Here is a 19,963-nt window from a genome sequence, read left to right on the forward strand (position 1 = left end):
TTATGTTTGTTTTTATCTCATTAGGGTTTTTCAAATGTAAAGTTTTTAATGAGGCAGTTGTTCGTTCAAGGAGGAGTGTTGTAATATTCTATGTAAACCGTGAACGGATAAATACGGCGCTGTATTTTTGCCGTCAAAGATAAGACGTTCACTACCTACAACAGTGATATGATGTATCACCGGGCGAAATATTCACCCGACACTACATATACCGCAATTCGCGAGAGAAAATGATACATAACTATATATATCATTCTCTTCCAACCTTGCTTAAAATCTCTCTAAATACAACAACAATCAATTACTTACCGGTTACCACACACCTTTATACAATCAGCTAACAACTATCTACTAATACAATAAGTTAACAACTAACAATAATCCACTAATTGTCATTAGGACCTATATAGAATTTTCCACTTTTATTTTATCTTTCCTAATCACCCTTGTTTTAGTTTCAAATTCCATTTCCCCTCAAATTTTTATTTTTTTTTACTTCGATTAACAGTAGCAACAAGAACACTCGAAGTCTCGAAGTCTCGAACCCTAACTCTAGATTCGCTTAAGAAAAAACTCTCGATTCACCCAGAACAATTTACAAGTTACAACTTTCTCTCTCGAAATTCATCTCCACCCTTCATTCCCAAAAATTATACGAATTAGCCCACATTCTGAATTTCCACCATTAATCAAATGACTTACTCAAAATGAATTTGAGGAGCCGAGAAGACGAGTGAAAAAGGATTTTCGGCAAATTTTAACTTTATTCGGCGACACCGGAACTCTGGATCTTCAAAAAAATGGTTTGTTTTCAATACAAGTTTTTAAGTTTGAAAATTGTAGCTTACACATGCTTATATTTTGAATTTTTTCATTGTTAAACTCTAAAAGATCAAGATTTTGTATGTGAGACACTTGATTGTAAAATGCAGATTCCTCATCCCATAATTTGGTGTTTCTTTAATCACCTCAACTTAAATTAGTCTTAAGAGCAGGCCATTGTTCTTTCTTAAGTTGCTTTTTTCGTTGCCAGTAATAAATTTGAATAAGCTATTTGAGTTGTAGTTCTAAGTTACACAAGTGATATTAATGTTGTAATTGATGGATTATTTTTAGAAGGCAACGACTTCGAAGGTTGAATCTAGTGGCAACGGCACTAAACTCGTACCAAGAATCCGTATAATCGTAAAAGCTTGAAGCTTTAAACCCTACAAAATGTTCTACGAGCCAAGATTTGCCACCACCATATCGCAGTGTAGTGTCGAGAGAGAAAGAAAGAGGGAGGGAGAGGGAGAGTCTTAAGGTTTAAAATGTCGATGAGTTTCACTGTACTCAAGGTCAAGATTGACCTCCACCAGCAGTCCACCACAACAAGTGACATTGTTAGTCAATTTCTTCCTACTGTCGAGAACTTAAAAGTTGGTTGCTTTGTCTCTGAATTTTTGAAACACTGACATAGGGGTTCTTCTATGTACTAAGTATCAGCATTATAATCGATCTTTGAATGTCTTTTGGTGAGACTGTAAAGAGTTTAAGTTATTCTAGTGAATTCCGAGTAGTTCATTTTGAGCCGGGAGCATCATTGTATTGATGTATTCTTTAGGATTAGTGGCGGGAGTGGAGTTTGATGACTTAATGTTATATGTGCAAATTAATTTATGTATTGATGAATTGAGGGATAGTAGGGCATTGTCCACACAGTAAAGTGGATCGAGTATCGTGAGAAATGTGCATATAAACATACAAGTATACGGTGCTAAAATTGTCCTCTCTTTCTGTACTAATCTAATTCTTCCTTCTGTTTTTATGAAGTTTTTTTTTAGCTGGAGCCATAGTTAGCTTGATATTTTTTTTGTTTGGTTTCAAAACTAATTAGCTACAAACTTTAGTTGTTACTGATCTACTCTTTTCCCTATAGCTCTACTCCTTATTGTTTGTCATTTTTACTTCTGCTACCTTTATTCTACCAGTCTGCAGAGCGAATTGGGATTGGGGATGTGTTCAACAAGTTGGCGAAGCAGTTGGGCAATCCTGTAGAGTTTGAACTTCCAGATTGGTCAAATAAATGGCAGTCTGCTCCATATATTTTTATAAAGCGCAGTATCCATCAAATGATTTATTCATGCAATTTTATCCATGACTTTGCATAAGCGAAAATATGTAGAAGAGCTTGTAATCCGATTCTTATACTTCTAGAAGGGATATGTACTGCACTTATCGTCTGCCTTTTAAAACTTTTATATGTTTCTAAGCAATCTTTGCAAAAGATAAATTATAGTTTCTGGGCCGTAGTTGTCTAGATTTGAAGGATGACTATAAATAATTTATGTTTGTCTAAGTTTACTTCTATTCAGCCGCTGTTTTTCTCTGCCATCCACATATCTTCTTTTTGTTTTGCAAGCATTGCATCCTTTATTTTCCTCTTGTTTATCTTGAAAAAACTAGACATATATGTCACTAAGAAGCCAAAGAGGCGCCATGAGGATGATGGCATCTTTTGCTCATGCGGTCAATCTCCAGGATCTAGTTCTTCCTGTGGTAGAGACTGCCATTGTGGGTTAGTATTTCTACATCATATCTTTCTTTGTGGTTGATGAGATACTGGCTCTTTTTGTCAATCGAGATTTTTTCTATGTCTCAAGAGGGTGGCCGTCACATCTATGTGTATTTTATGATGACACCGTTTGTTGCTGTACTTCCACAAATATAGATCTTGCTGTGAATAAGGGATAGCTAAATTGTTTATGATGAATTTTTTGCATTGTGAATCATCATTCTGGATGGTTTTATTTATACAAAAAATATTATCTCAGTATTTGCAGAAAGTTTACTTCGAGTGCACCACATGTGAGACATAGTCTATATTAAGCTTTTGTAGACATCTTTTGATCTGAGTAAACAACTGGTTATGGCCCTTAGTCTGGTCTGTGACAAATAATTGCCTATAACTAGGCTTTCAGCCATTCAAAGTGGTGGCTGGTATTTGTAATATTAAGATTGAGATATAACATAATGAGTATTTCTCTTATTCATGCTCCATACTTGTGTCTCGTGCCTTGTGTATGGGTTTGGCTGGGGTTCTTGATTGGCTTAGTGCAAGGAAGTGAACTAGTGACAATAAGATTGGCTTGTATGAAAGTCTATGACATTTGTGGCTATAAAAACATTGTGAGGTGAGGCGCTAGGCAACTGGGGTCAAGCGCTTTTTTGTGCTAGGTGATGCAATTTGAAAGAGTTGCACAAATTTTATTAAAAAAAATTTTAATAAAAAAATTCCTTAGTTCAGTGAAGCGCACCAAGGTGCGCCCAGGTGCACTAGGACCACTATGCCTTAGTGCACCTTAAGCTTATTTATACATTGGTGATGCGATGATGGGCTAAACATCAAAAGAAAAAAAAAATCTGGGGTTTTCTGTATCTGCCAGCTGCATTCCATCAATGCTACGTGGGCAATTTTTTTGTGTTAGTATCTTGCTTGCTTATCTGCAAAGAGATTATTTTTATTTGTGAATTCACTCAAAACTATGTTATTGAGAATTGTTAGGGTTGATAAACGTATCTGATGAGTGGACTTGTTTTTACCACAAGGTTTAGAAAAACCTGTGTTTATTTGAATTTTGGCAGTATTGCTTTGAGAGTTACTTCTGGTTACTACTCTGTGCACTACCCTGAGAAAATTTAAAAGCCTTTTTGCCACCACTACTCAGAACAAATCATGCAACTTATCAATATAATTTTAAGCTCCTTTGTTAATGAGAACTAAAATAGAGGCTTGATTTTTGGGAAATTAGTGTAATGTTGAGAATAATCAGCTATCTTAAAAGGTGTGTATGTGAAGGTTTCTATTTGGAAGTTTATAATCAGTTTGCAACAGGCGGCATTCTGTCGTATTTCTATGATGCAAGGTTAATGTGGAAAAGGAATATATATTGGAATTATGGATTTCAGGTGATCCTTCTAGTGAAGATTTTTCATGAATCTGTTTTAACTGTTGAAAATGCACGTTAAATGTACTGGAACGAGGAAGTTACAGTGCTTGTTCCACTAAAACAACTGTCTCACTTTGCCATTTTCGTCTGCCAGAATATTGTTGCCTTCTTTATGTCCAATTGAAGTAACAGTTCCTTCTTTCTCGAAAATATATGGTTTTCCAGTTTGCATAAGCTCGTCCTAATAAATTGACACAATTCTGTTGTTAAGGAGACCAAAACCATCATTTATGTATTCCTTAAGTAGCGTAGTTGACTTTGTAACTAGCTGAAAGTTTATGTGCTGGCAGAGAATATGAATGGATTAGCCAATCTTTTTCTATCAACTTTCTGCAGGATGCTACTCTCCACCTGCTCCTCAAACTGTAAATGCGGAAGTGACTGTATTAACAAACCATTTCAGCAGCGCCCTGTTAAAAAGATGAAACTAGTGCAGGTTTATCTCTTTCATTGTTTTTTCAGAACTTTATTTTGCTTTACTTTTTTTGAAATTTAGATACAGCTTTCTACAACCATAGTAGTAATAGATGCTGATTGTAACATTTTCACTTGGTTTTCTTTTAGAAGTTTGTGGAGTCTGTTATATACTTGGTTTTTATTTTTTTATTACTTGCATCATCTAGGTTGTGCGGTTTGGGAAGATTTTATAGAAGGTAAACATATAACTTAGTTAAAATATGTCAAACACCAATAGAGGGTAGCTTTGGGCTCTGGGTTTTATGATCTAAATAATTTAAATTAATTTGTTTGCTTACCTTCTCTAAACTCTTACTTTAAATGCGTGACCAACGGATATGACGCAATGATTAAAAGCAGTGGAAGTAGATGGGAAGACATCATGGTATAAGATTCAGTAGTCCTTTCTGTTGCTTTTAATTTGTGAGGCGACTTTGGTCTTGTCTTCTTATATGTTCAAGTATGTAGGGGGACATTTGGAGTTTTGCAATTGAAACGTTTCGGAAATGGGGAAATTTTTAGGTGAAAACAGGCAACCTTAACATGGAAAGTGGAGGGTTTTGGAATGAAAAAGTTTTTGGAACGCATAAATATTAGGTTCAAGAGGTTTCTACACTTCATAGTGTTCTATATCCACTTCTCTTCCGCGTCTGTGAAAAGAAGGATGGAAACATCATATAATTTTTTTGCTCGGCCACTAGATTGACATCCTTTTGCTTCTGCTTACTTTCGCTTGAGTATGCTAGTGGTTTAATATTTTAGTTGGAGCTATTTCTTTATGGGATCTGTGTCTGATATTCACTTTCACCAAAATGCCAACTTAAGATGATGTGTTGCTTGTAGACTGAGAAATGCGGATCAGGCATTGTGGCTGATGAAGATATTAAGCAAGGGGAATTTGTTATAGAATATGTAGGAGAAGGTGCTTACTTGTACTTTTACTGTTACATTACCATGCCGTCCTTTCTAAATTGTGCTGATTTTTTTCGTTGTCCCTGATGCAGTAATTGACGATAAATTGTGTGAAGATAGGTTATGGAAAATGAAGCACGTTGGTCAAACAAATTTTTATCTCTGTGAGATTAATCGGGATATGGTTATTGATGCCACAACCTGGGGGAATAAATCAAGATACATTAACCACAGTTGCTGTCCTAACACAGAGATGCAGAAATGGTTAATGCCAGATCCTTGAACTTATTTTTAAAGCATTGGTTATGTTTGAAATTTACTTGGATCTTTCTTTATTAGGAGTGTAGATGGAGAAACAAGAATTGGTATATTTGCTACACGGGACATCAAAAAGGGCGAGCATCTGACATATGATTATCAGTAAGTATTGGGCAATGTTGAGAGGCCATACTACCTGTTCTTTGCAAGCTTTCTAGAGATATAGCTAGGTCTTTGGCGCAGTTACAACCTTATGATCTTATAAAAATATCACAAACTGAATTTGTAATATTGATGGCTGGAGCCTTTTCATAGTTGTTTTATTTTCAATTCCATTTTATACTTGTTTTTAGAGTGAAAGTGGTAAGAACACATTTGGATCAATGCTTAAGTCACTAATGTTCAAACTTGGGGTCACATGTTCCAAACTTCATCTTGTTTCTTATTTTGTAGATGTGTATGAAATGATGCTTATTCTGTGAGGGAGAGGTCCACATTGGCAATGGACTGGCATACCATCTTTTAATATAGATGTATAGATTTCATGTCTTTAAAAGTCAACCTAATGAATTCGGCAGGTTTGTTCAATTTGGTGCAGATCAAGATTGCCATTGTGGTGCTGCTGGGTGTAGACGTAAACTTGGTGTCAAACCTAACAAGAAGATACCTTCATCCGATGTCGCATTGAAACTAGTTGCACGCCAGGTAGCAGCATCATCTCCCAAAGTGAAAGCAATATTATTGGGAAAAAATGTACGTGTTGATGATTTGTTTTCTTGTGAAGTGATCTTGTTTATGGATCCTGCTCTACAATTCTACCTAATGACTGATTGCTTTCAATGGGATAAACCTTGGCTGACATCTGGATTTTGTTGGTTGAACTGTTTGCTTGCATATATTGTTGATGTGCTTCCGAAGTAAAAGCTTAAAAACTAAGTGTTACTAATTTAAATGTGTGGCAAAATCTTGAAAACATCTGGAGGTTTAATATAGACTGAGATCTGGGAGAAAAATGATGCACGTGGTTGACAATTTTACGAGTGAGATCTTGACAAATTTTACGTCAAATCCACGTGGTTGAATCTCAGTTTACAGAAAGTTCTATGTAGTGTAGTCCAATGTGCACTTGATCCCTTGTCTATTGTATTTCTTGCCTCCCCCTGACAGAGCTTTGTGGGCTTTATGTTTGGCTCAGAGCCTCAGACAAAGTTCCCTATAAAGCCCCATGTTGTTGCTAAGTCATTGGCACAGTACAGGAGTTTGTAATTGCATTTGAAGTTATATATATATAAAACCTTCAGAGTTAGATGGTACCTTCCTTTATAATTTCTGAAAAATTGGAAGGAAAATTTAAGAATGATTAATAGGAGATTTTAGGTGGTTATAGAAAATGGAAGGTTCATAACTTATAAGTTTGTGTAGTTGGAGAATATGTGACAAGATCAAATAGAGCTCTGAAAAAATTAAACTATAAGACTTGGATATATGTAGAACTATATACAAGCCATAACTACCGTGTCAAGGGGTTCGACTTGTAATTGGTTGGACATAATTTTGGCTTGCTTGCAAGTCTTAGTATACAGGTTATTGTGTAATTTCTCAGCATCTTTATTGTACCATTTATCCAGCTTAATTATAAATGGTATGTTTTAAGGTGGAAGAGGGGGCTTGACTGTTGGCTGCTTTGTTTCCAGCCACATTTATTCTTTTAAGGTTTTTTCAAACTTTTACAGTTGCTCCCCTTTTATGAAACTTCATCGTATGTTATATATCCTCATATTTTGGTTTCTCTTTACACGTCATTCACTTTTCTTTTTCCTTTACATTTTCTCTCCTTTTCTCGCTTTGCTTTCTCATTTTTCTTTGTTTACTCTCTGCAACTCATTCCTCTATTTATGTTGTTTCATTTGTCACAGAAATGATTTCTTATGATGGTACATATTAGCCGACCTGAAATCCTTTTGGGACTGGGGCTTTGTTGTTGTTACTGCTGTTGTTGCCAAGCATTAGTTCTTGTCCATAAACATAATATACCAGTGGAAACATCATAAATGTGTATACTTATTTATGGTGTTGCTTATGGACCCTGCCACACTGCTTTGTTATGTTTTTTTTTCACATTATAAGCATGTTACTTGGACTAAATTGCTTTTCTTTGCCCCGTTCAACAGGTTTATCAGAATGGAAATTTTCATGGAGGTAAGGTTATTTGCCGATAATTATTTGTTTCCTGGGTAGCAATGATGGTCCACGAGGAACTTATCTGGTGGATGTGCTGCTCTACTTTGTCATTAGGGGTAGCCGCAAATCAAAGAAGGGACTCCAATAATTGCATAGGTGAAATTGTCAGGATTCCCCGCCCTGATTATAGGAGGTACTCATTGTATCCTTTGAACTGCATGAACTACTCTTTTTATTTCTGTTTTGTTTTGTGGACCACTGGATAGATTATGAGCTTTTACGACTTGTAGTTATGTGAGCGTTTCACTTTGACAAAGCTGACAAGTTTTGCTTTTTAATCCAAAACAACCAATATTATGAAGGATACTGTCTCTTGAATATTATTCAAGGCTGTTGCAGTTTTTTTTTTTTTTGTTTTTTAACTTACCAAATAATAATATGAGTTAACCATTATTTTCCAGTGAATTGCTGACTTATATGTCATTGCAGGTCTTTTGGTATAATAAAGCGGTTTGATGATATTACAAAGAAGCACTTGGTGAGGATTACTTCGCCGACCTACTGTTGTTTGCTGTGTGTACTTCCCCAGTGGATAAGACTGACAATCAACTATGTCCATTACAGATCATGTTTGAAGACGGAAGTGCTGAATTCATCGACATGTCGAAAGAAGATTGGGAACTTTGTACCTTCTTATTGTAGTTCAGGGTGAGTATGACCTCATTGCTGATTTTTGATGGGCTGCTTTGATGTGTCTTTTCCTATCATGCATCATTTATCTTTCAAAATATACAAGCAATCACTTGTATCTATAAAAAGTACAAAATTATATCCTTTTTAGTTTCTACTTTCTTATCTTTGTTGGAAAACTGCATGCCCACCCAATTTATGGTCCAATGGTGAATATTGACCTAACAAAACCTGGGCTGCAGCCCATACCAAGTTAACATAGTGATAGAAATAATTCTTCAGGTAAATAGACACAAAAAAGTTAGGCATTCCGAGTTTTGCCAGATGTTGTAAATTGCAGAATTTGATTAATTTTTATCTCGTGAAATTTCTTTCTTCCTTTCTGCCTTCTTGAGTTGGCCGATATAAACCACTGCTGCCATGGCTGCCTTTGAAAATCAGTTCCTTTAGTGAATTTATTTTGATATCTTCTGTCACCTAGCTTGTGCAGACAACCCCAAACCTCTTGCAAGCAGGCTAACCAGATCTAACGCCTACCATACCGAAAGGACAAGTTTTTTGCATTTCCTAATATAGCTCCATTTATACAATAACTAGAGATCACTGAGCTTTCTGGTACTTGAGTGCACTGAAGCTAGACCCGATTATCGTGAGCAACCTATGAGCCGCTGGAATCATATTTTTGTAATTAAGTAGAAACTTGGAAGTGAGAAAAATATGGAAGCTTTTAGTTGGGGTTCATTGGTTGGAAATTCTGTTACTATGTTCAGGATCAAAGCAGCTTTTTTTTTAAAGAAGTTTGATATTTGGTTTATCTCTGATACTTCTTTTATACTGTAGTGAATTCTGAGCTAATATGCATACTGTTCCTAGAACCCTGATAGACAGATGTTTGAAAGCTGAAGCTCATATAGGAAGAAACCTTGGTTCTGTCAGTGAAAACTGGGCCAGTGCAGATGCTGAATCAAAACAAGACTTTTAATGCTTGAGGCATACAAATTTCTTGACACACTCATTAGTTCCATAAGTGATGAGCTATTAAATTTGTACAGTATTCTTTGAAGAGTTTGAGTATCAGGCAGCAGATGACTCTGTCATCTAGACACAACTCATCTGATTGCAGAAAGCCTTTTTCATCTTTTTTGAAGTAATCTTTCAATTCGGGTACATCCTCAATGTTGCTAAAAAGATTGCTCGATGTGTTAGGGCTTAAGGTGCGCACATCTGTTCGTGGAGTTTTTTTCACGAATTTGAAACTTTCCATGATATTCTTGGTAAAGTAGGTTTGAATCAGGAGATAGCTCATGCCATCTAGAGTTAGCTTGCTCTTCTAATTGTTGAAGGCATTCGTACATGCATTGAAGATAAACTTTCTAATTAGTAGAACAATTTTTGTGATCTTTTTTCTTTTTCTGATTTTTACATGTTTCTTTGTCATGTTCACAAGTTCTCTTAGAACTTATGAGTGAGCCTTTGTGGGTCAGTGGCGTGTAGAACTGAACTTGAGGCGGTGAGGGTGTGGACCAAAGATGTAATGGTGCATTATGGAATATGGAATATGAGAGAGTATGTCACGGACAGATCGTTGTTGTATGTTTTTGGCATATTGGAAATGGTATGTGGCGTTTGGTTATAATAAGTAGGTTGTATGTAGAAAAAAGAGTAGGTGTTAATAGATCTCAATCTACTGTTAGGTTTGTGTTTCTATACATGGTAGATTGTAAGAGTAGATTGGCATAAATCTAATTTGTGCTCTTAAGGAAGAGATTGAAAGACTATCTTAACATCCTTTAAGATCCATCCATGTCCTGTACAGTTGCTGTCTGACAGATTTTTAGAAACTTCATTTGGGTTCAAAATTGTTGCATTTACACAATCTCTACTAATTCCATTGTTTCTTGCTTGTCCTGCAGAAGATGATCCGCATTAACCTCAACAATCAATGCTCCAAGATAGGGGAGAATCGAACCTAATCAACGAGAGCAATTTTTTCCTAACTGCTGTATTATTTGCATTCTATCCCATGTGTGTATCATTCTTTTGTGTTGTTTATTGGTAATAAAATGTTGTAATGTATGTACCATAATCCCAAAATCTTCTTCCTGCTAAATGCAACTGTGTGGACCTTCTTGAAGATTCTCCTGAATACTGCGACATACGGAACCCTATGTAGTTAATCGATTTTATTGACGGGGAAAGAAAAGGTGGTTTACGTTCTGCAGCATATATAAAATGTACAATAGTTCCTCATTAGTTGTCATTTGGTTTCTACTGTATTGTCCATGCATTTTGAATATAACCTCTTGACTTGTCCTGTAAAAGTAAAAATATAAAATATGTGGGAAACAGAAATAGAGCAGCAGTAAATCATCTTTCTAGGGCAAAAAGAATGGAATATTTCCATCCTACTACTTTATAATCCAAAATGATAAATCATCTCAGTAGGATCTTAATATGATTATTGATGTAATAATCTGAGATTATAAGTCATTCATATTTGTTCTTTTATTAAGGATTAGTTCATGCACGCATATGTTTAATGTATTTAATCATTGTTCTGAGAGTTCCTATCATTTTACTATTATGAACAGAAGTTGATCATGCTCAAATATGAATTTAATAACGTTGAACATAACTCATGTGACACCAACTTGTGTTTTGACATTATATCTTGACCTTTCTGTGTGTGCCATAATGCTTTATTTATAGTATTTGAGCTGTGGTTTTTATCATCTTGTAACATAATTATTACCTTTTTCCCAACTATCTAGTAGTTTTTTACGATTCTATATAGGATCTAGATCCTGATAATTTTAGTCATAGATCTTTACTTTATAACAAGATGTTAGGAAATCAGTGTTGTAGTTTGATTAATGCGGAACAGAAAATCAATGAAATAATAAAGGTGAGAAAACTATAAAGATGAACAAACAAAGAACACAAGGATTTACGTGGTTCAGTCAAATTTGACCTACGTCCACAGGTGGGGGATTAGTACTTCTTCACTATAATGGAGAAATCAGAGAGAATAATACAAGGAGTCCTAAATGCTAGAGGCTAAAAGTGTTTCATAAGTTGTGTGTAAATAATGAACACTAAGAGGTCCTTTTATAGCATAAGGAACCCCGCACAAGAACCCTATGATATACTCTGCACAAAACCCTAAAAAGAAAAACTGATTCGGAAACTTATCTTCAAAACCGCGGGTCGCGGTGGCTACCGCGAGTCGCGGTATGCTCTCGGCAGTCCGTCGTAAAACGGGGGTAACTTCCTTGTTTCTCATCGGAATTAGACATATGACCTATCGTTGGAAAGCTCTTTGAACAAGCTATCACCTCCAATTTGAATCACATCAAAATCATTTATAGATTTAGAGATATGTGCTTTCAAAGTTAGCCTTGTGCCATTCACAAGATTTCAAGTCATAATTAACACAAGATGATATAGAATAAAGTGTAACTTTTATATTTCAACGCTACTTCAATAACCCAACTAATGCATAAAATTAACTGAAAGAGAGAAATTCCATGCTCATAATTTTTTAATGCTCAAGTTTTCTTTGATATGAGTCTACTATGATACACAATTGTACCTCAACTCCCCTTTTCTACTCCCTTCGAAATAATAATCAACAATTTTGCTTTTCACAAATCTTGACCAAAAATATGTCAAATTTCCATACGATGTACTTCCTCGTTTCACAAAAATATCTACACTTCGACTTTTGATCGTCGTCGATTAACATCTCTAGTTAGGTATTTATAAGTATAATAGAAAGATCATATTTCGAAAAACATATTGAGACAAAACAAACAATATTCCACATTAGTATAATTTTTCTCAAGTATAAAGTACAAATCATGGTCAAAATAGTGAATATGAATAGTTCAAAAATACAAAGTGTAATTATTTTTGTGAGATGCAGAGAGTATATAGTTTAGCAATGTTGAATGATTAGGGAATCAAAAATCCTAAACGCTCCGCAAAATATATGATTAAACAAAATTTCAAAGTACTAATTCATTTTTTTTTCATAAAGCAGATTATATTTCAAAAAGATTGGTAATTTCAAACTATCTAAAAATTACATTTCAATTAATAATTTGATTACAGGAAACAACCTGAGTCAGTTTTTGTGGACCAAAAACTAGTTACACTATTCACCTTCCTATACCTAGACATGATATGCCAAATTGTGGTATACGAATTCTCCACATAGGTTGTTTATTTCTTTATAACTTGTGGATCTAAGAATTTTAAATTGCAACAAATATCTTTGTTGTTTGTGGAATTATGGTTGGTCGCTCTATGAAAGGGGCGTGATATAAATTCTGTGGCAAATCAGATATATCGGTGTTTGGCGATTAACAAGGATGATGTTTTTATTATTATTCATTGCATCTTAGAGCTATAATTCAAATCCAAACAATATTGAATGCCATACAGAGTAGCATTTTTGGACAGCATTTTTTTTTTCCTTTTGATCTTGGAATTGTGAATAGCATCTTGTAGATCATGAAAGATAGTAATTTCCGTAATGATTCTCATTGCCTTACAAGAGTTATATACAAAGTACATTAACATAACAATAGCCTATAATTAAGCCTACAATCTAGACTTGCTATCTATACAACATAACCGAAAATATACAATATAGAATATAAGGGTATATTCTAACACTCCCCCGCAGTCGAAGCGGGAGGACGACGCACGCTTAGACTGTCCCGAAAATCTTCAAAAAGGACCAAGGGAAGACCCTTAGTAAAGATATCTGCACTCTGATAGCGGGAAGGCACATGATGAACTCGAACTAGACCACGAGCCACCTTCTCACGAACAAAATGTATGTCGAGTTCAATATGTTTGGTGCGCTGGTGTTGGACATGATTACCAGAGAGATAGATAGCACTTACATTGTCACAATAAACAAGAGTGGCTATGGTGAGGGGATAATGGAGCTCAAGTAATAAATTGCGAAGCCAACAAACCTCAGAAACAACATTGGCGACCCCTCGGTATTCAGCCTCGGCACTGGAACGAGATAAAGTAGGTTGGCGCTTAGAAGCCCAAGAAATCAACTTGTCACCCAAAAAGACACAGTAGCCAGAAGTAGAGCGGCGAGTATCGGGACAACCCCCCCAATCAGCATCCGTGTAGGACACTAGAGAAGAGACCGAGGAGCGATACAAGTGGAGACCATGATCAAGAGTCCCTTTAATGTATCGAATAATGCGTTTGAGTGCATTCATGTGACTCTCATATGGAGCATGCATATGCAAGCAAAACCGCTGAACCGCATAGGAAATGTCGGGGCGGGTGAAGGTAAGATACTGAAGATCCCCAGCCAGACTCCGATACAAAGTAGGATCAGCAAATGGCTCACCCGTGGTAGCACTGAGCTTCGGTATCAACCGGTGTGGAGGTGGGTTTGCACTGAGCCATCCCAGCACGCTCAATAATGTCAGTAGCGTACTTGGACTGATTCAAAAATAATCCATCCTTGGTGCGAGAGACAGCAATGCCAAGGAAATAGTTCAAAGGACCTAAGTCCTTCATAGCAAACTCAGAGCCAAGACTAGCCATGAGAGATAACCGAAGAGCATGATAAGAGGCTGTTAAAATGATGTCATCAACATAAAACAGGAAATAGGCCATATCAGTTCCCTTGCGGTAAATAAACAAAGAAGTGTCACTTTTACTGTTGGAGAACCCAATAGAAGTAACATAATCAGCAAAACGCCGATACCAAGCACGGGGAGCCTGTTTCAGGCCATACAATGACTTTTTGAGCAAACACACATAGTCAGGGTGAACAGGATCCCGAAACCCCATAGGTTGATGCATCCTTAGACAAATCGCCATGGAGAAAAGCATTCTTGACATCCAACTGGTGAATAGGCCAATCCTTAGACAAAGAGAGACTAAGGACCGTGCGAATAGTGGCCGGTTTGATAACTGGACTGAAAGTCTCCCCACAATCAATACCAACCTGCTGAGTTTTGCCATCACCTACAAGTCGGGCCTTATGCCTCTCAAAAACACCATTAGCTTTTTCTTTATGAGCAAAAATCCACATAGAACGAATAATATTAACATCAGAAGGACGGGGAACCAACTCCCACGTCTTATTTTTAATAAGAGCATCAAATTCATCAGTCATAGCCAGTTTCCAATTCGGATCACGAAGTGCAGCTAAAGGGTTTCGAGGAAGAGGGGATTTCGAAACCGAGGTATGGAGGTTGTATTTGGGATTGGGCTTAGTGATGCCATGTTGGTTGCGAGTGATCCGGCGAGGAGGAGAAGAAGGCATGGGGTCCGAAAGCCTACGGGCTGGAGAAGGAGGCAAGGCCCTAGTAAAAGAGGAAGAGGAAAGAGGGGAGAGTGGGGCGGAAAGCCCACTGGGCTGCTGAGTTTGAGAGACAGCAGGAGAGGGACGCGGGGCCAAAGGAAGGGGAGATGGGCCAAGGATGGGGGGCCCAGGCTGGGTAGGAGGCGGTACCACACGCTCCTTAGTGGGAGGAGAACATTGGGCCGCGCAATCAGAAGGAAGGGGAGCTGGGCTTTGATTTTGGGAGTGAAATTGAATGTAGGGGGACAACCCTTCATCCAAAAAATTATACGTAACAGCAGTAGGGGAATGAAATGTAGCAAATGGGAACACACTCTTATCAAAGATGACGTGTTGGGAAATGAAAATTTTATGGGAAGATAAGTCATAGCACTTATATCCTCTATGGTTAGATGGATACCCCAAAAACACACACGGTGTAGACCGGGCTTGTAACTTATTAATTGTAGTGGAGGGAAGGAGGGGATAACATAAGAAACCAAAGACACGGAGATGAGAATAGGATGGGTGTTTGTGATAAAGAATTTCCAAAGGAGACTTGTGATCTAAAAGTTTACTCGGAAGTATATTGTGGAGATAGGTGGCCATTTGTAAAGCATGGTGCCAAAATAATGGTGGTAAAGATGCATGAGTAAGGATAGTGCGAATGATATTATTGATAGAGCGAATTTTGCGTTCAGCTTTCCCATTTTTTGGTGAGGTATAGGGACACGAGAGACGGAAAGACATGCCAGTAGTCTCACAAAACTTTTGAAATGAAGAATTATCAAATTCACGCCCATTATCACATTGAACATTTTTTATAGGACACGCAAGTTGAGTGTGAATATGAGCATGAAAAAGTAAGAATTTGTCATACACATCAGATTTGTGAGTTAACGGAAAAGTCCATAAATAGTTAGAATAATCATCCAACAATAACATATTAATAACGATGTCCCATGGAACTCAAAACAGGAGAAGTCCACAAATCACTATGAATAATATCAAAAGGCATACAAGTAGAAGTAGTAGATGCAACAAACGACAACTTAACTTGTTTTCCAAAAATACAAGACCGACAAACACTAGGATCACAAGAATGACTACATTGAATGCTTTTATTACGCATAAGAGAATGAAAAACAGGAGCTCCCGGATGGCCTAAACGATCATGCCAGAGAGAAGGAGATAAAGCAGCAAATGTTGATGGAGGAAAGATAGTGGAAATGGTAGATGTGAGAGGATAAAGATCACCCTGACTCTCACATCTCATGAGAGGCATCCCCGTCTGAAAATCTTTCACAGAAAACCCATACGGATCAAATTCAACAGTGACAGAATTATCAGTAGTGAATTTACGAACAAAAATCAGATTTTTTTATGAGTTTAGGAGCATGAAGAACATTGTTTAAAGATAAGGGGGGATTAGGGGATGGCAAAATCGTACTACCATAACCACGAATTGGAATAGACTGACCACTACCAATAATAATACCAGGATTATTTGAATTGCTCAAATTAAAATAAGACGAAAGATTACCAGTAGTAGATGTCATGTGAGAGGTGGCGCCCGTGTCCATATACCAATTCGTATCCGGAGGAGTCAACGTCATAGTGTGCATGGCCTGTTCAAGATCAGTGGGAAGAGTGGCCTGCTGGGCCGTGTAAGCATGCTGAGGGCGTGGCCCTAAGACCCCAGGCTGGGCTGGAAACGGTCCTGTGGGCCGAGCCCACTGCTGAGTGGGATACGGACAAGGAGGCATGGCCCAAGGAGGAGGCCATACCCATGCATGCGGCTGTGCCTAGCCTCCATAATACGGCTGCTGCCCGGCAGATTAGTACGGACCACCGGTGGGCTGTCCACCTCGACCAGCACCCTTGCCGGCATGCCGGCCACCGCGATCGTTGGATTTCTGGCCACCCGAGGACTTGTGGTGAGGAGACTTGGGTGGATTTTTAGAGTGAGAATGCTGAGAATACGTACCCTCATTAATATCTTTGGGAGTGGTGACGACCAACGCCGAGGCAGATTCTGTAGCAGCCATTTTAACCAACCCCGACTCTTCCAACGTGAGCATCGAGCGAGCCTGGTAAAAGGGAGTAAGAGGCTTGCTCTGACGAATCAAGGTGCCTACTTCCTTGTAAGCACGGGAAAACCCCGAAACTAATTGAAGAACTAACCTTTGATTAGTGAGAGGCGCGCCAACATTCTTCAACTAGTCAGCAAGAGATTTAAGGCGTTGGCAGTAGGCAGCGACATTAGGGAACTCAGCCATAGTGGTAGAAGAAAACTCTTGCTCAAGGGCCACAACACGGGAGATCTCATTATCTTGAAAAATATCTCGGAGACGGTTCCATGCCTCCATAGCTGAGGAATCATGTTCAAGAATGGTGGTCAACAAGTCAGTGGATATAGTAGAGTATATCCATTGAAGAACGGTGGCGTCAAGAGTAGCCCACAGTTCTTTCTCGGCATCAGTCGAAAGAGGGGTCGGACCCATGCCGGATTCCGGTGGAATGATATGATGAAGGACCCGATGCGATCGAGCATGAATCTTTAAAAGTTCAGCCCACGTCCCATATTGGACGTTTTCCATCTCAAGAACGACGGAAACATGGTTCTTGATATTGGAGACGGCAAGTGCCGGGTGGAACATGTGTTTACCGGCAGCCATGGAGGGTGAGAGAGAGAGAAGATTTTTTTTTTTTAAAATGGCGGAAGCTAGAAGATGAAGGAAAGTAGCCCTAGGGCTCTTGATACCATGAAAGATAGTAATTTCCGTAATGATTCTCATTGCCTTACAAGAGTTATATACTACCTCCGTTTCAAATTAATTGTTACACTTACACTTTTCACGCATGCCGATGCACTACTTTGAGCCTTTATATCTCTAATTTTGTATTTGTAAAAATATAAAAACTACATATTAATAAAATACATACTAATACGAATCTAACAAGATCCCACATGACTATGTTTTTATTCACGTATAAATCACAAACGAGGGTCAAAGTGCAATTTGTGAATAGTGTAAAATGTCAAAGTGTAACAATTAATTTGAAACGGAGGTAGTAAAAAGTATATTAACATAACAGTAGCCTATAATTAAGCCTACAACCTATACTTGCTATCTATACAACATAACCGAAGATATACAATATAGAATATAAGGGTATATGCTAACAGATCACATGTCCGTATAATATTGTAAGAGAGTTAATTAATTACATGTAATAAACACACCCTTAAAACCTCCTATAAGAAATATAATCCATGAACTTCTATTGCAATTTTCTTTTTAAAATGGCTACAGGTTGCAATTCTTTGTGCTAGTCAATCACATTCTTTTTTTTTGTTTACCATAGTGACAAGATATATTGTGGGAAATTTACATATTGATAATCATATAGACTCTAGCATCAAGTCATCTTTGACTTTTATGGTCAAACACTCAAGCTTATACATTTTTTATCATAGTTTTACACTATTTTAATTGACATAAATCTTATGATTTTACTCTTGTTAATTAATGCATAATTTCAATGTATCAAATTTTATTAAGTACACTAATAGGTAATTAGAAATATTAATGGTAAAAATAGTTCATTAGTGACACTAAAAATCAAATAAGATAATTATTTAAAGTTGGAGGAGTTACTTTTCAATAAAATTTTCTAAATTAACCTCAATTTACAACAAGAATATCCTTCTATGATTATGATAACTACTATTTTAGAGTATTGCTCATTGTTCAAGATTACTCTCTTAGTCTATATTTGCTACATTTCTATTTCGAGAAAACAAATTATTAATTTGATCGATTATTTTGATTTTACCTATAAGTAAAAATATAGTCATGTGGTGATCTTGTTAGAATACTTTTAACGTGTAGGCCCGTAATATTAATTTTTTAATATAATTTTTAGTTGAATGAAATAAGAGATATTCACAGTTTAAGAACGTCTCAAAAACTATGCAAAAAACAAATGCTTTTTTATTGGGGGAGAGTAGGCCCATGAAGGAACAAAAAAGAACAGAACTAACACTAGCAAAGGAAACAACAAAAGCAACGATAAGGAACCAAGACACAAAAGAAAACTTAACCATTTAAAAAAAGGAACTATAATTAAGATAATTTTTCCAAGGTGATCATGAGCGAGCTTTGATGAAAAATGGGACGAGCTTACTTCAAAAAATTTGTCCGACGATTTCGGAAGCGCAAAGCCCGCCAACTATGGTGGGCATATTTTATTTTGTCGTTGCCTGCCCTTTTATTAATGGACGGGTCCCACACAGTGGCAGATCTAGAACCGACATCGAGAGGGTTCAAGTCAAAAGTCAACAATAAAAAATCAAAGTTATAGACTGAATAAATAAATAAATAAATATATATAACTAGAAAAATATCAATTTGTTAAAACTTTAAAAAACCTAACAAAAATTTAAATATTAGCTCCTCGTCTTCTTTTTTGACAATTGTCCTCAGTGAGGTTTCATTTTATGAAAATACTGTATAATATCTTCATTTGTGACTCTATCAAACATCTCATCTTCTGTGAACATTACCAAACAGTCAATCATCCATTGATCACCCATGCGGTTTTACAACTTGTTCGTGACATAATTCATGGAAGAAAATGCCCTTTCAACACTTGTTGTAGCAATGGGAAAGTATTAGAGCTACCTTTAACAAAAACTACACCATTGGATATGCAACATGTTACCCCGTTTTCACTATCTTAGAAGAAAGTTCACCTCTCCCTTTTAACTCACAAAATTCTTTCTTAGAACACATATCAACGATATAATTCCCAATTTGATTTTCAAGTGGCCCAACATCATCTATAGAAAAGTCGCTTGGATAGAATTGAGCTAACTTGAGCAACTTTTGCATATCAAAAGCCTGAAATGAGTTGATTGGACTCAAGGAAGCCACACATAGAAGAATGTCAGTCGTCCCCTCATGAAACCTATTATTGATCTCTTGGAGAATAAAGTCACTAGTTGCAAAAAATATTTCGACACGATAACGATGAAGATTTGAGACCATTGGTGCCTTACGTTTTGAATTTCCTTCCAAAAGAAATCTTTCATTCATATTGGGAACGGAAATTTCATGTGTTCCATAAAATGAAGAAACTTTAT

General features: G+C 36.9%; 2 protein-coding genes across 7 annotated transcripts; one reads left to right on the top strand and one right to left on the bottom strand.

Annotated features, from left to right (window-relative positions):
- The first annotated feature begins 453 nt into the window (after positions 1-453).
- Positions 454-10,739, top strand: LOC104889099 (histone-lysine N-methyltransferase ASHH3). 6 transcript variants are annotated; one of them, XM_010674240.2, is made up of 13 exons: positions 458-803; positions 1,971-2,100; positions 2,446-2,557; positions 4,326-4,425; positions 5,289-5,367; positions 5,450-5,621; positions 5,697-5,777; positions 6,194-6,368; positions 7,787-7,814; positions 7,911-7,989; positions 8,286-8,334; positions 8,421-8,504; positions 10,400-10,739. In XM_010674240.2, exons 1-12 carry the CDS (start codon positions 801-803, stop codon positions 8,496-8,498), a joined length of 1,086 nt encoding a protein of 361 aa, XP_010672542.1. In that variant the 5' UTR covers positions 458-800; the 3' UTR covers positions 8,499-8,504; positions 10,400-10,739. The 6 variants fall into 6 exon arrangements, with proteins under 6 accessions (XP_057249630.1, XP_057249633.1, XP_057249631.1 ...); XM_057393647.1 differs by having other exon boundaries at positions 454-803; positions 1,971-2,557; positions 10,403-10,739; XM_057393650.1 differs by having other exon boundaries at positions 454-803; positions 1,971-2,557; positions 6,194-6,320.
- A 6,294-nt stretch (positions 10,740-17,033) lies between these two features.
- LOC104889128 (uncharacterized) lies at positions 17,034-17,492 on the bottom strand. The gene has a single exon (XM_010674273.1). It carries the CDS (start codon positions 17,490-17,492, stop codon positions 17,034-17,036), a length of 459 nt encoding a protein of 152 aa, XP_010672575.1.
- Positions 17,493-19,963: the final 2,471 nt, after the last annotated feature.

The sequence above is a fragment of the Beta vulgaris genome, chromosome 3 (assembly GCF_026745355.1).
Source record: "Beta vulgaris subsp. vulgaris cultivar EL10 chromosome 3, EL10.2, whole genome shotgun sequence".
In the NCBI taxonomy this organism is placed as follows: Eukaryota; Viridiplantae; Streptophyta; class Magnoliopsida; order Caryophyllales; family Amaranthaceae; genus Beta; species Beta vulgaris.